This window comes from Mobula birostris, chromosome 22, assembly GCF_030028105.1.
Source record: "Mobula birostris isolate sMobBir1 chromosome 22, sMobBir1.hap1, whole genome shotgun sequence".
Classification (NCBI taxonomy): domain Eukaryota; kingdom Metazoa; phylum Chordata; class Chondrichthyes; order Myliobatiformes; family Myliobatidae; genus Mobula; species Mobula birostris.
The window spans coordinates 15,242,539-15,256,351 of NC_092391.1; the positions used below are offsets into that span (position 1 = coordinate 15,242,539).

Consider the following 13,813-nt stretch of genomic DNA (forward strand, 5'->3'; position numbering starts at 1 on the left):
TTAAAACTGAAAATAACACTGCAGTTGGAAAATCTGCTCTGCCATAAAATGAACATGTCATCTAAAGATCTGTCATGTTATTAAAATAACAGAATTATTTTGTGTAGCTGTGTAACCAGTGGTGCTGCTTGAAAGAGATAGTATCTGTAAAGATTAACAATTGATTCGGTGTCTTGATCAGTAAATTGCCTGCTTTTACATACTGTGTTTTGAGCACTTCACTTATCCTATGAATATACAACAAGAATCAAATTATCCCTGCTGCATGATATTGGTGGTAACAATTACATTGAATGCATTCTCACCAATTTCACAAGGTGACATCACCTTGATTCCTTAATTGTCTTTTAAGTTTAATTCACTTGCAGCGTTTACCAATGTGTCTGTAGCGCTGAGAAGAAAGTGCTGACAGGGACCAGACATCCCTAGAGAAACCACTGGGGCAAGAGGCTGTATTCTGTTGCTTGACCTTTACCGGCAGATGGCCATCAGGAATCAAATACCCATGTGTTGGGAGATAGGGAGAGGATTTAGCAGGGTGATTATTCAGAGATGAATAGAGTGATTAACTGATAAAGAGCATGTGAGACAGGGTTGGGGGCTTTGATCCTCAGTAATAATGCACTGACTGTTGTTAGTGCAGTGGGATGCTCCATAACAAGAAGGGACACCAATGTATTACAGGATTACACAGTTTGCTGTTGCCTTTAACCCTGTGATGCCTGGTAACTATTCTGTTCTGAACAAAATTCTAACCTGATTTGTGTAGGATTTTAATTGTTCTTGTTTGGCTTTTGAGTTTTCAGTCAGACCATCCACTGGAGGGAAAATCTCAAACTGGAATACTTTACTGATACTTTACCTTACTGTCAATGAATCCGCTCCCACGAGTGACCTTGGTCTCTCATGAGTGAAAGAGCAATTAGAATGTGCTATTCACCCCAACACCCAGGAATGCCCTTTACTCGTTGCTACCATCAAGAAGGAGGTACAGGAGCCTGAAGACACACACTCAATGTTTCAGGAAGAGCTTCTTCCCATCTGACATCAGATTTCTGAATGGTCCATGAACACTTATTTGGTATTTTCCCCTTTCTTTTTGCACTACTTTTTTCTTTATTTTTATATATAATTATCGTAATTCATAGCTTTTACTATTATGTATTGCAATATACTACTGCCACAAAACAACAAGTTTCACAACAGATGCTGGTGATCTTAAATCTGCTTCTGATTCTGCATGGTTAAGTTATTGTATGTGCATTGTCAAATCTTTTAAGTGGCTGGTTCGCGCTTTCCTTCAGTAGTATTATGGAGTACTGTTGTTTATCCGTTCACTGTCACAGGTATTGTTCATGTGTTGTAGAAATGGTGGCTCAGCAAGAGAAAATGCATGCCTTTCTACCCCAATGAATTGATAAATGGCCTGTCTTTACATTTTGCTTTTGGGTGACTTTTACCACCATGAGAATAAACAGTTAAACACAGATTTATAGAGTTGTACAGCACCCACCACATCCGTGCTGACTCCTTTGCCCAACTCTTTTTGCCCCCATTAGTTCACATACATCTATGCCCTGCCTATTTAAGTGGTTGTCTAAATATTTTATTTAGAGAGACAGCACAGTAATAGACCCTTCCAGCCCAACGAGCCCGCGCGGCCCAGTTACACCATGTGACCAATTAACCTACTAACCCATACATCTTTGGAATGTGGGAGGAAACCTGCGCAGTCACAGGAAGAACATGTAAACTCCTTACAGACAGTGGTTCTGCAAAAGCATTACACTAACCGCTGCACTAGCATGCCACCCCAATTTTATTGGGCCCAAGTATCTCAAAAACATAGTGATTGCATTGGATTCCATTATTTCCTTTGACAGTGCGTTCCAGATATCAACCACTCTGTGGGTTTTTAAAAAAGCAACTTTTCCCTCTGAGCACCATACACATGATGGAGGAACTCAGCAGGTTAGGCATCATCTATGCAGGGAATCCTTCATCAGGACTCTTCCCTCAAATCCTCTTTAAAACTCCTTCCACTCACTTGAAACCTTCACCCTCTTGTTTTTTTTTCGGTACCTCTACCCCCTATCCCCATTGATTGTAATGATGGCCACAAATAAAAGACCTATTTATGTATTTGAGAAACAGTTGCCATGCTCTGAGATGAGATAGGGCCAGGGCAATGGATTTGAGTATAAGAGTAGCAAAATCTTACTTGAAGTGAGACTGCATCTGGAATATCATCAGCAGGTCTGGTCTCCCTATACATTGTCAGGTTAATTCCTGAAGCGCTAAGTTTGTCACATGAAGAATGATCAAGCAGACTGGGCCACTGAATTCTTGTGTTTAGAAGAATAAGAGATAATGCTTTTAATGCATCAGAATTCTTAAAGGGCTTGATCTGAGCCGTGAAGAGTTAATGTTTCTCTGTCTCAGGTGTCTAGGATCAGGAGTCACAGTTACAAAAATAAGAGGAAGTCCACTCCGGACAAAGAGGAGAAGCAATTTCTTAACTCAGAGGATAGCGAATCTTTGGAATTTTCTGCCGAGGATGCAAAACTAGTGGATTTTAGTTTTTGAAGGAATGAAGAGATGGGATTATTGCTGGAAAATGGCTGAGATCAAAGATCAGCGAGATCTTATTGGCTGGTAGAACAGGTGTGAGGGGCTGAATGGCTTATTCTTGCATCTACTTTATTTGCTCTTATGTGAAGTATCGGGGAGCCAAGCCTGGTGAATATGACCTAGTGGCTAGATGCATCACAGCATGGCCCAGTTGTGTCTTGCTGAGCTCAGCACTGCTAGAATGAAGTCTTTGGAAAGTAACTTGAAGTATCTGGGCTTGGGTAGATTTATAACAAAGTTACATCATTGACTTTCAGAGTTAACATGTTGATTTGAAGTCTCAATCAGTTGGTAAAGAAGAGCCAATTTTCAGCAAGTATGGTTCCCACTTTCAAATTAGAATGGGGAAGCAGTTGGATATATTGATTTCACTAATCTAAAGTACTATGTATTTCATTGCACTGCCGGAGGAATATCTTTAGCCAAAGAGTGGTGACTCTGTGGAATTCGTTGCCACGGGTAGCTGTGGAGGCCAAGTCTTTATGTATATTAAGGCAGAAGTTGGTAGTTTTTGATTGGTCGGGGCATGAAGGGGTACAGAGAGAAGGCATGAGATTGGGGCTGTAAGAAAAATTGGATCAGTCACGATGAAATGGCGGAGCAGACTCGATGGGCCAAATGTCCTAATTCTGCCCCTATATCTATGGTCTATGGTCTTTACTGACTTGCGTCAGAAGTCTTAAGACCACATAGGAGGATTTCCAAATGATGATTTTGCTTGAAAGTATTTATCATTGTCTTGCTTGATTCCACTCCTTATAGCACTAGTTATGAGGAATCAAAGTATTATACAGGGCATGTTTCCCTATTAACTAGAAAAGCAAATGCAATTCAGTCTGGAAAAGACTGGGGTTATGCATGTGGGGAAATGCAACAAGGGAAGGGAATTTTGGGGTGTGGAAGTGAATGTCCAAACATCCTTAAACATAACAGAATAGGTCGAACAGTTGGTTAAAAAAGGCAAGGAGGGTCCTTTATTTAATTATCGAAGGCATTGAATGTAGGCATAGGGAACTAGCACAATGCTAGAGGAACTCAGCAAGTCGAGCACATAGACTGTTTATTCATTTAAATAGACCTGCTGATTTCCTCCAGCATTTTATGCTTCTTTCTCAGGATTTCCAGCATCTGCAAAATCCCTTGTGTTCATAAGAGTGGGAGGGAAATTGTACTCCATAGTTAGATGACAGCTTGACTTCTACATACACCTGTCAGGCTTCCTTTATTGTATGTAGAAATAATGAGGCCAATATTAAATAAATAGGGAGAACCTCTTTCTTCTGGAAGGTGTGACAATAACCAGGAAATACTGGTGTAAAATAATTCTTAGAGATAAATGAAGAGTGATCAGGAAGAAACATCACTCAGCAAATTGTGAGGGTCTGGACTTCACCGCCTAATGGAGCTTTATTTGTCACATGCACATCAAAACAGCGAAACATACAGTGTAATGCATCATTTACGTAAATGGCCACCACGGTCCAAGGATCATGCTGAGGGCAACCCACAAGTGTTGCCACGTTTCCAGTGCCAGTGTAACATGCCCACAACTTACTAATTCTAATCCCAATTGTATGTCCTTTGGAATGTGGGAGGAAACTAGAACACCCAAGGAAACCCACACAGTTACAGGAAGAACATATACAGTAGATTCTGATTAATTGGGACACATTGAGACCAGTACATTTTGGCCCAATTAAACAGTTGCCTCAATTAGCTGAAGCTTCATGGAAATAGTTAAAAAGGTATAAAAAAGACAAACTACCATTTAACTGAGTAACCAATTATGCATTTAAATGAAATGCAGAACAAATTAGAACACTACCAATACTACTACAGTTGTATAAAACTGTGTATTCATTCCTAATATTTATCAATGGAGGAATTCATCTAGTGTACAATGCCGTGTTCTTTTGATTTAATGTAAATCGGGTTCCCAATCTGCAGAAGATATGGAGAGTCTGCAGAGAGATATAGATAGGTTAAGTGAGTGGGCAAGAGTCTGACAGATGGAGTACAATGTTGGTAAATGCAAGGTCATCCACTTTGGAAGGAAAAATTAAAGAGCAGATTATTATTTACATGGTAAAAAAAAATTGCGGCATGATGTTGTGCAGAGGGACTTAGGAGCGCTTTTGCATGAATCACAAAAAGTTGGTTTGCAGGAGCAGCAGGCTATCAAGAAGACAAATGGGATGTTGGCCTTCATTGCTAGAGGGATTGAATTTAAGAGCAGTGATTGTTATGCTGCATCTGTATAGGGTACTGGTGAGGCCACACCTGGAGTACTGCACGCAGTTCTGGTCTCCTTACTTGAGGAAGGATATACTGGCTTTGGAGGTGGTGCAGAGGAGGTTCACCAGGTTAATTTCAGAGATGAAGGGGTTAGACTTTGAGAAGAGATTGAGTTGCCAGGGGCTGTACTCACTGGAATTCTGAAGAATGAGAGGAGATCTTATAGAAACATATAAAATTTTGAAAGGGATAGATAAGATAGAGGCAGGAAAGTTGTTTCCACTGGTCGGTGAGACTAGAACTAGGGGACAGAGCGTCAAGATTCAGGGGAGTAGATTTAGGATGGAGATGCATGAACTGCTTTTCCCAGAGAGTGGTGAATCTGGGGAATTCTCTGCCCAATGAAGCAGCGGAGGCTACCTCAGTAAATATATTTAATTCAAGGTTGGATAGATTTTTGTATAGTAAGGGAATTGAGGGTTTTGGGGAAAAGGCAAATAGGTGGAGGTGAGTCCGTGACCAGATCAGCCATGATCTTATTGAAAGCAGAGCAGGCTCGACGGGCCAGATGGCCGACTCCTGCTCCTATTTCTTATGTTCTTATGTTCAATGTTTGCAATTGAAATAGTGGGTGTTTTTGTCAATTAATCCCACAGTGCATTTGGCTGGTGTTGATTGCTCTTAACCTAGTGCCATCATCTCAGTGAACCACTTTCCCAGTTTACTTAATATTTCTTCTTCTGCTTTGCCTGATGTGATTCCCTTTAACTGAAAGGAAAGATCTCTAAAGGGAGAGGAAAGACAGTTTTTTGGAAATCCAGTGACCCTCAGAGAAAGATGGAGGGAAATTAAATCAGTGCAATTTAGCAACTGCATTAATCTCTCTAATAATGCAAAACTCAAAACAAGGAGCATAATTTGTTTTCTCTTTCAGGATGCACCTTCCCGCTCCTGCCTACAGTAGTGTACTAATGACCTGTTTATCAGAGATGTCTGTGGCCTAATTGAAGGTGTGTGTGAGTTTGATGAGGTCTTTTGGTGCTCTACACTCTTCCAGCCACTAATTACTGACCGGGCCCTTCCTAATAAGGTGATTAAGCAGCCAATCATTTGCTAGCTTGTCACCTGGGCCATTACTCAGAACGTGAGGAGGAACAACACAGGAACAAGGCTATAATTGAGTCCCAGTGAATTACAGTAAGGTGCTCATCAAATGTGTTGTTTCAAAATGAAAGAGTATTCTAGGTGTTGTGTGCACATCCATCACTCTTTGCTTGAATGATCATATGGATGTTACTACTTTAGATTTTATGGTTACAAAACTGGAGCAAATCAGAATGTGCAAAGTGGAGCTGCTATATACAAGTTTCACAGGTCTCTTACAGCTGTAGTCATTGATTGGAGGCTGTTGTTAGCTAAACGTTAGCCGCACAGTAGCATGGCAGTTAGCACATTGTTTTACACCACTAGCGGTCACCAATCAGAGTTCAATTCCCACTGCTGACTGTAAAGAGTTTGTACATTCTCCCTGTGGCCGCATATGTTTCACTACATAACGTACTGGGTGGGCACAGGAGTACATTCAGCCAGAGACTCATTCCACCAAGATGCAACACAGAGTGTCATAGGAAGTCATTCCTGCTTGTGGCCATCAAACTTTACAACTCCTCCCTTGGAGGGTCAGACACCCTGAGCCAGTAGGCTGGTCCTGGACTTATTTCATAATTTACATATTACTATTTAACTATTTATGGTTTTATTACTATTTATTATTTATGGTGCAACTGTAACGAAAACCAATTTCCCCCGGGATCAATAAAGTATGACTACTACTACTATGTTTCCACCGGGCACTCCAATTTCCTCTCGCATTCCAAGTATGTATGGTTAGAGTTAGCAAGTTAGAGATTGGTTAGAGATAGCACACTATGTTGGCAACACTTGCGAGCTTCCCCCCAGCACAATCCTCACTAATTTGATCTGGCGCAGAAATGACACATTTTGCTGTCTTTCTATTGATGTGTGATAAATAAAGCTGATTTTTATGTGCTTCCGCAGTCTTATTTTCCACAAAGGTTGAGAGGAACACATCCCAACAGGTGGTCATGAGTGAGTGCCCACTGTAGTACTTCTAAGGTCTGAGTTAGGCGAAAAGGTGTCTCGAATGTTACTGAAGAGTCTGGGTAATATTCAGTGTGTGGATTTGCCCCATAACTCATGAGATGTAATATTAAGGAGCAATGCGTCGTGTAAGTGTTGGAGGCAAGAAATTTCACGAATAGCTTTACACACAAAACGGCAGGGGAACTCAACAAGCCAGGAAGCATCTATGGAAAAGAGTAAAGAGTTGACATTTCTGCCCAAGACCCTTTCATCCCGATAAGGGGTCTCAGCCCAAAATGTTGACTGTTTACTCTTTTCCATAGATGATGCCCAGCCTGCTGAGTTCCTCCAGCATCTTCAGACTTTCTGGTGTTCAGAAACAGCTTTACTTGCTGTTTAAGAATGCACTGTGTACATACGATCATTCTGAGCTGAAGATATTTTATTTACAGGGACATCTTCCCTAGTTTCTTAAATGAGATGTTTGTTGCTGAGGGAACCTTGGCTGTGTTCCACAAATGTGTGTTTTTTTTCCAGTAAAAGTCATGTTGTATGTCCTCTAACATTGATCTCTGTAGCACAGCCCACAGAAGTTGGTACTAAAGGAATCCCATCTCTTTTTTGTTTATAAAGAAGGCCTTTATTCCTTCAGTAACTCAATATGATGGGTCAGAGAGCTAAGCTGTGCCTACATTATTCTTTCTCTGTTGCTATCAGGGTAACAATTGATTAAGTACTAACCTCTTTTATGTGTCAGATCAGTAACCAGAATGTTTAAGGCGACTTCATGTCCTTGCTGTCTTACAAAATGTTCTTGCACTGCAACAGTTCAAAGGCTTTATTTTGAAACCTTTCTTGTGAGTGAAAAAGGCTAATTCAGATATTAAGGCCAGGACTATACAAAGCAAGTATAGGGATTTCAGAATGTCTTTCAGTAATGGTAATTTTTATACATAACATTCCTACCTCTGGTGCGGTCCACATAACCGAGAAAGGCTAGTGCTATTTAATTCCCCGCCTTTGACAAGTTCAGTCTGTTGATTTTTTTTAAACCAAATTTCTCACAGCCAGTCTTCTCTAATATAATTAAAAATAAGCATTGCAATGCATGCACCAAGGAACTCAAGGGAAATGTCCTTGCACTATGCAGGACCATCCACATACGAAGAATCATCCCCTTAAAGCAAATATTATTCTTTAAAGCTTTCAAATTACAGTCTGTTCTCCCTACCAAGTCCCATTCTCCTCCTCCACTCTGAAACACCACTGCTTTCCAATATTTCTACGGCTTCCTTCAAAAACAAATTTCCCAAATGTATTTATTTTTTTAAGATATATGAATAATGGATGCAAGCAAAATTCTTATGTTCCACCCTGAACTTTGCTTAATTTGAAGACTGAGCCCAGAAGTTTGCTCCACCCATATTTGCGTCTCTTATGGGACAAAATATAAAAGAGCAGGATGTTTTTTTCTAATCTTTTAGGTGGTTGTGCATAAATATCTAATGTAGGTTTGGGACTGGAGCTCTGGATATATGTATGATGTATTGAAGAACAAGTATGTATTAGACAATTTTAAAACTTGAAATTTTGCTAAATTTTTAAGAATGAACATAACAGATTATGCTCCTCAGCTGCTATAGTCTGCTCAGCCATTCAATATGATCATGACTAATCCAATTGTTATGCTAACTCCACCAGGTGCTGCAGTTTCCTCCCACATTCCCAATACGTAGGGTTAGGGTTAGTGAGTTATGGGCATGCTACATTGGCATCAGAAGTGTGACAACACTGTGGGCTGCTTATCACAGTCCTAGCTGATTTGATTTGAAACAAATGATGCATTTTCCTGAACCCTTTGCAATTACTTGGTTTCCACATTAATTACTCATAAAATGTGGTCTGATCTTCATCTAAGTCACAATAATAGACAAGCACAATCTGCCTAAACTAATAACACACAAACGATTGTACTTTTCATGTCTTTATTGAACATTGTTTAATCGTACACAGTCCAGGCTGGAAAAAGTATGTAAGCCGTTCTAGTTAATAACTGATAGAGCCTCCTGCAGCAGCAATAACCTCCACCAAGCGTTTCCTGTAGTTGCTGATCAAACTTGCACAATGACGAGGAGGAGTCTTTGACCATTTCTCCATACAAAACTCTCAGTTCATCAGTACTTCTCAGATACCTTGCATAAACAGCCCTCTTCAGGTCTTGCCACAGCATCTCAATTGGGTTAAGGTCTGAACTCCAACTTGGCAATTCAAAAGCTGGAATTTTCTTCTTTTTAAACCATTCTGTTGTTGATTTACTCTTGTGTTTGGATCATTGTCTTGTTGCCTCGACCAACTTCTATTAACCTTCAGGTGACGGTCTGCTACCCTGACATTCTCCTGTAAAATGTCTTGATACAAATTTTGAATTCATTGTTCCCTCAACGATTGCAAGCTGCCCAGGCCCTGAGGCAGCAAAGCAGCCCCAAATCATGATATCCATTCCACCATGTTTCACAGTTGGGATGAGATTTTGGTGTTGGTGTGCAGTGCCCTTTTTCCTCCAAATATAGTAGTGTGCATTTCTGCCAAGAAGTTAAACTTTTGTCTCATCTGTCCACAGAACACTGTCCTAGAAGCACTGTAAAACATCCAGGTGGTATTTTGCAAACTTGAGACATGCAGCAATTTTTTTTTGAGAACGGTGGCTTCCTCCGTGTGTCCTTCCATGAACACCATTCTTGTTCAGTTTTTTTTTATAGTGGACACATGAACAGAGACTTCAGCAAGTTCGAGAGATTTCTGCAGGTCTTTTACTGTTACCCATGGGTTCTTTTTTGCCTCCTTCAGCACTGCACGTTGTGCTCTTGGTGTGATCTTTGCAGGATGCCCACTCCTAGGGAGAGTAGCAACAGTATTGAATTTGCAGACGTTTTCTCTTACTGTGGACTGATGAACACTCAGGTCTTTAGAAATTCTGTTGTAACCTTTTCCAGCAACATGCATCTCTACAATTCGTATTCTGAAGGTCCTCTGAAACTTGTTTTGATCAAGGCATGGTGCATATAAACAAATCTTTCTTGAGAAGCGCAAGCTTTGTCAGTAACCTGACCTTGTGTGTCGTTTTTTTTTAAGCACAGTCTACAACTCACACCTCAATGATTGGAACACCTGATTCCAAATAGCTTTTGTAGAAGGCATTAACCCAGAGGGTCACATACTTTTTTGAACGTAGACTGTAATTATTTAAACAGTGGATTCAGTATTGACAAGATGAAGTACAATTGTTTGTGTATTATTAGTTCAGGCAGATTACTTTTGCCTATTACCAATTGTGACTTAGATGAAGATCAGACCACACTTTATGAGTAAATAATGCAGAAAACCAGGTAATTGCAAATGATTCACAAACTTTTTCTTGCAACTGTATATGACAAATAAAGCTAATTTTATCTTGTTTTTATATTCCTACCCATTCTTCCCTTGATTATCTATCTCAGTCTAGCAAATATTCAAAGACTCACAACCCTCTAAGTGGAAAATTTTCACTTCACCTGTTTTAAATGGGAGCTCCTTATTTTTAAGTTGTGATTTGTCTAGATTCTCCCACAAGAGGAAGCAGCCTCTTCACAACCACCTCTCAGGCTCTGGTATGTTTTGATCGAGTCCCCTCAGAAGCTTCAAAATTCCATCAGATGCAGACCTTGCCAGGCTAGCCTTTCCTGTTTCTTTACCTGTCTGAACTGTTTCCAACACATTTACACCTGTTTTTTTAAATAAAGAGATCAATACCTTTCACAGTACTCCAGATGTGGAGTCATCTATATATTGACACAACCTGTCACAATATATGGTAACACTGCCAACTTTCCTTATTGCTTACTGCACCTGCAGACCTAATCTTTTCTAAATCATGCTGTAATGCACCCAGATCTTTTCACATCTTGGGAAATTTCTCACTATTGGGATGATTTTGTTTTTACTTTTTGGAGAAAGTTTTTAAAAAAATGGAAGAAATTCCATGTAATCCTGCATTTGCAAGATCCTCCTTCTTGTTAATCTGCTTATATAATTTGTTCCATCAACTTCACAACTAACTAACTTTGACAGGAGCAAATTTAATAAAAATATCTTCAGTGACGAGCTTCCACATTTATGTACATTGTAAAAGTTGGGGTACATGCATTTACCCCTTAATCACTCCACTTGCTACATTTTGCCAATTAGATAAAGATTCAACAGTAGCTTTATTTGTCACATGTACATCAAGATAGACAGTGAATTACATTGTTTGCACAATTGTCCAAGGATGTGCTGGAGGCAGCCCGCAAGTGTTGCCGTGCTTTCGGTGTCCACCACTTACTTACCCATCTTTGGAATGTGGGAGGAAACTGGAAGAAACACACACGGTCACAGGGAGAACGTACAAACTCCTTGCAGACTGCAGTGGAATTGAACTCAAGCTGCTGGCACTCTAATAGAGTTAACACTAGCTGCTATATAACCGTACTTATGTGGCTCTTAAGTCATGCATATACTGTATGTCTACTATGTTTATCTTCATCTGCACCAAAAAAAACCTTTTGGACTTATTTTCCACAATAACCTTTTGACATTGTATGTTATCAAATGCCTTCTGGAAATCCACAGCACACGTTACTGGTAAAATGGTAAAATATGACTTTGTGTCAGATCTGAAATTGGTAAACATTGATCTTTATAGCGATGTTCAAGTCACCCAACCCAACAATATTTACGGTTTGCTGCACCAAACTGGCCGTGTCTCTTATTCTTTCAACCTGAGAATAATAAAGAATTGCCACTCACAGCTTTCTCTCTTCCGCAGGTCTGGCTTGGGCAGGAATCTTTCCACTAAGGCCCAAGTAGCTTTGAAACTCCAATCCGAATATTCAAGTGGACTTGGGGAAAAATTTTATAAGGTAAAGAAGAAGCGAAAGCCTTTAAAAAGTCACAGACCCCAGTCAGAAGCCATCTGAAGTGAGCTACAGACACTTTGTCGAAGGCTGAACGAGTGCCATCATTATGAAGTTAGCAGCACTGAGCAAGTTACAGAACTGCCCAGATGGACAGGGCACCCCGACTGACAAAGTCTGCTGACGTTGAATGAATTGTTTGTAATTTATATTTACACAGAATAAAATAATTGCAGATTTAAACTAAAGTGAATTTAAATCAATTTCAAATAGCCTTTGCAGGTCTTGAAACAGGAATTTGCTCCAACCCGATACAAAGCCAGAAGCAACCCCGACCCAAGGACAAACAATGAGCATTCAAACCAATTGTGACCTACAGGTGTGCTTCTTAGAAAATGGTCCTCATTCTGTTTTCTGCTCTAGATGTAAAATATGGACAGACCTCCTGTGTCACTACAGAACACCTAGCAAGGGCAAGAAATGGAATGAGACCACTGTTCCATTTCCCCTTTATGCCCTCTCTGACTTTGTCATGCCTTTCACCTTTTTCCCTACTGAGCTGAACACCCAACCTCCCTTCCTGCCCTGTAAGTGGAACACTGTCAAGGAGTTTATATGTTCTTGTACATGGATTTCCTCTGGGTGCTCCAGTTTCCTCCCTTATTTGAAAGACGTGCGGGTTATGATTAGTAAGTTGTGGGTATGCTATGTGACACTAGGAGCGTGGTGGCACTTGCGGGCTGACCCCGGCATATTCAGAGTGTGTTGGTTGTTGACACAAATGATGCATTTCCCTGTATGTTTCAATGTACATGCACATGACAAATAAAGATAATCTTTAACCTTTCACTTCTTGAATCTTCTATACCATTTGAAAATGCATACCCAGAACTGCTTGCTTGCACCTTTACTATTGTGTTTTCTCCCTATTGCATGATGGAAATGTATGTTATCAGAATGAATAATGAATCCTTTGTGATTGTAGTAATCGGTCCTTTCCGGGCACCCTCAGTGCTCCTGCAGTCTCTGCCTAGTCTGACCCTGCCATTCTTCAGTGCCTGTCCATCATCATCCAGTCGGGTGGGTCTGCAGTCACCTGATATTGTTTTTATCAAGCTGAGGTTGTCCTGGACCCCTCCTAGTTTCCAGTCTAGCTGCTGCTCCAAAACAACAGGATCAGGGTTCAAATGTGCACTGGGATCCTCCAGCTCCACGTCACCATCACTTCCTTCCAGCCCCTCCACAGTCTTTAAAGTCTCCGATTACTTTTCCCATATCAGTTATGGATGAACAGATATTTCATTGGACCAAATGTAAAGAACACTAAAAGTATTGTCATCGATACCTTCCGCTGGCTGTGTCTCCCTAATCTCTGGTTCCATCCCTCTTTCTGACTAGTGTCAGCAGCTGGATCTGATTGGCCATAGTGTGTGTGTCATATTTGTCCTCAAGGTGAGCTTTGGGTCACATATCCAAACCCTCACGTGGACCACCAGCCCAATAGAACAGCCCGTCTCTGTGGAATTTGTTTCCCAAGTCTTTGTTACCTGAATACCTGATAATTCCAATACATACTTGTCCAACTCATCTCAGTCTACAAATAACATAATCGAAGTTTCTGTCGTCCAGAGGTTGTTCACCCACCAGCCCAACCCTTGCCCTCACTAACACATTAACCGCTCATTCACTCACAGCTGAATTTAAAAACTCGGCCTTGTTTACAGAATTCTCTGTCACCTTTAACTTTGATATCTTCCACCGGAGATGTCTGGACTCCTCCAATTCTGAGTTTTGACCTCTTGGTCATCCCCAAATATAAACCCTTCACCACATTGTTCACTTTGTCTTTGGCTACCAAAGATTTAGTTACCTTCCTAAACCTTCACCCCTTCTCTTTTGATGTTTTCCTTAAA

At 40.5% G+C, this 13,813-nt stretch overlaps 1 protein-coding gene across 2 annotated transcripts in view; it reads left to right on the forward strand.

Annotated features, from left to right (window-relative positions):
- The window catches only part of ddx31 (DEAD (Asp-Glu-Ala-Asp) box polypeptide 31), a 131,367-nt gene extending 118,452 nt beyond the window's left edge, over positions 1-12,915 (forward strand). Inside the window, exon 19 of one of the 2 annotated variants that reach the window (XM_072240094.1) lies at positions 11,813-12,915. In XM_072240094.1, the coding sequence (XP_072096195.1) occupies positions 11,813-11,963 (151 nt within the window). In that variant the 3' untranslated portion in view covers positions 11,964-12,915. The remainder of the gene's footprint in view (positions 1-11,812) is intronic. The other variant, XM_072240093.1, reaches the window with a different exon arrangement.
- The last annotated feature ends 898 nt before the right edge of the window (positions 12,916-13,813 follow it).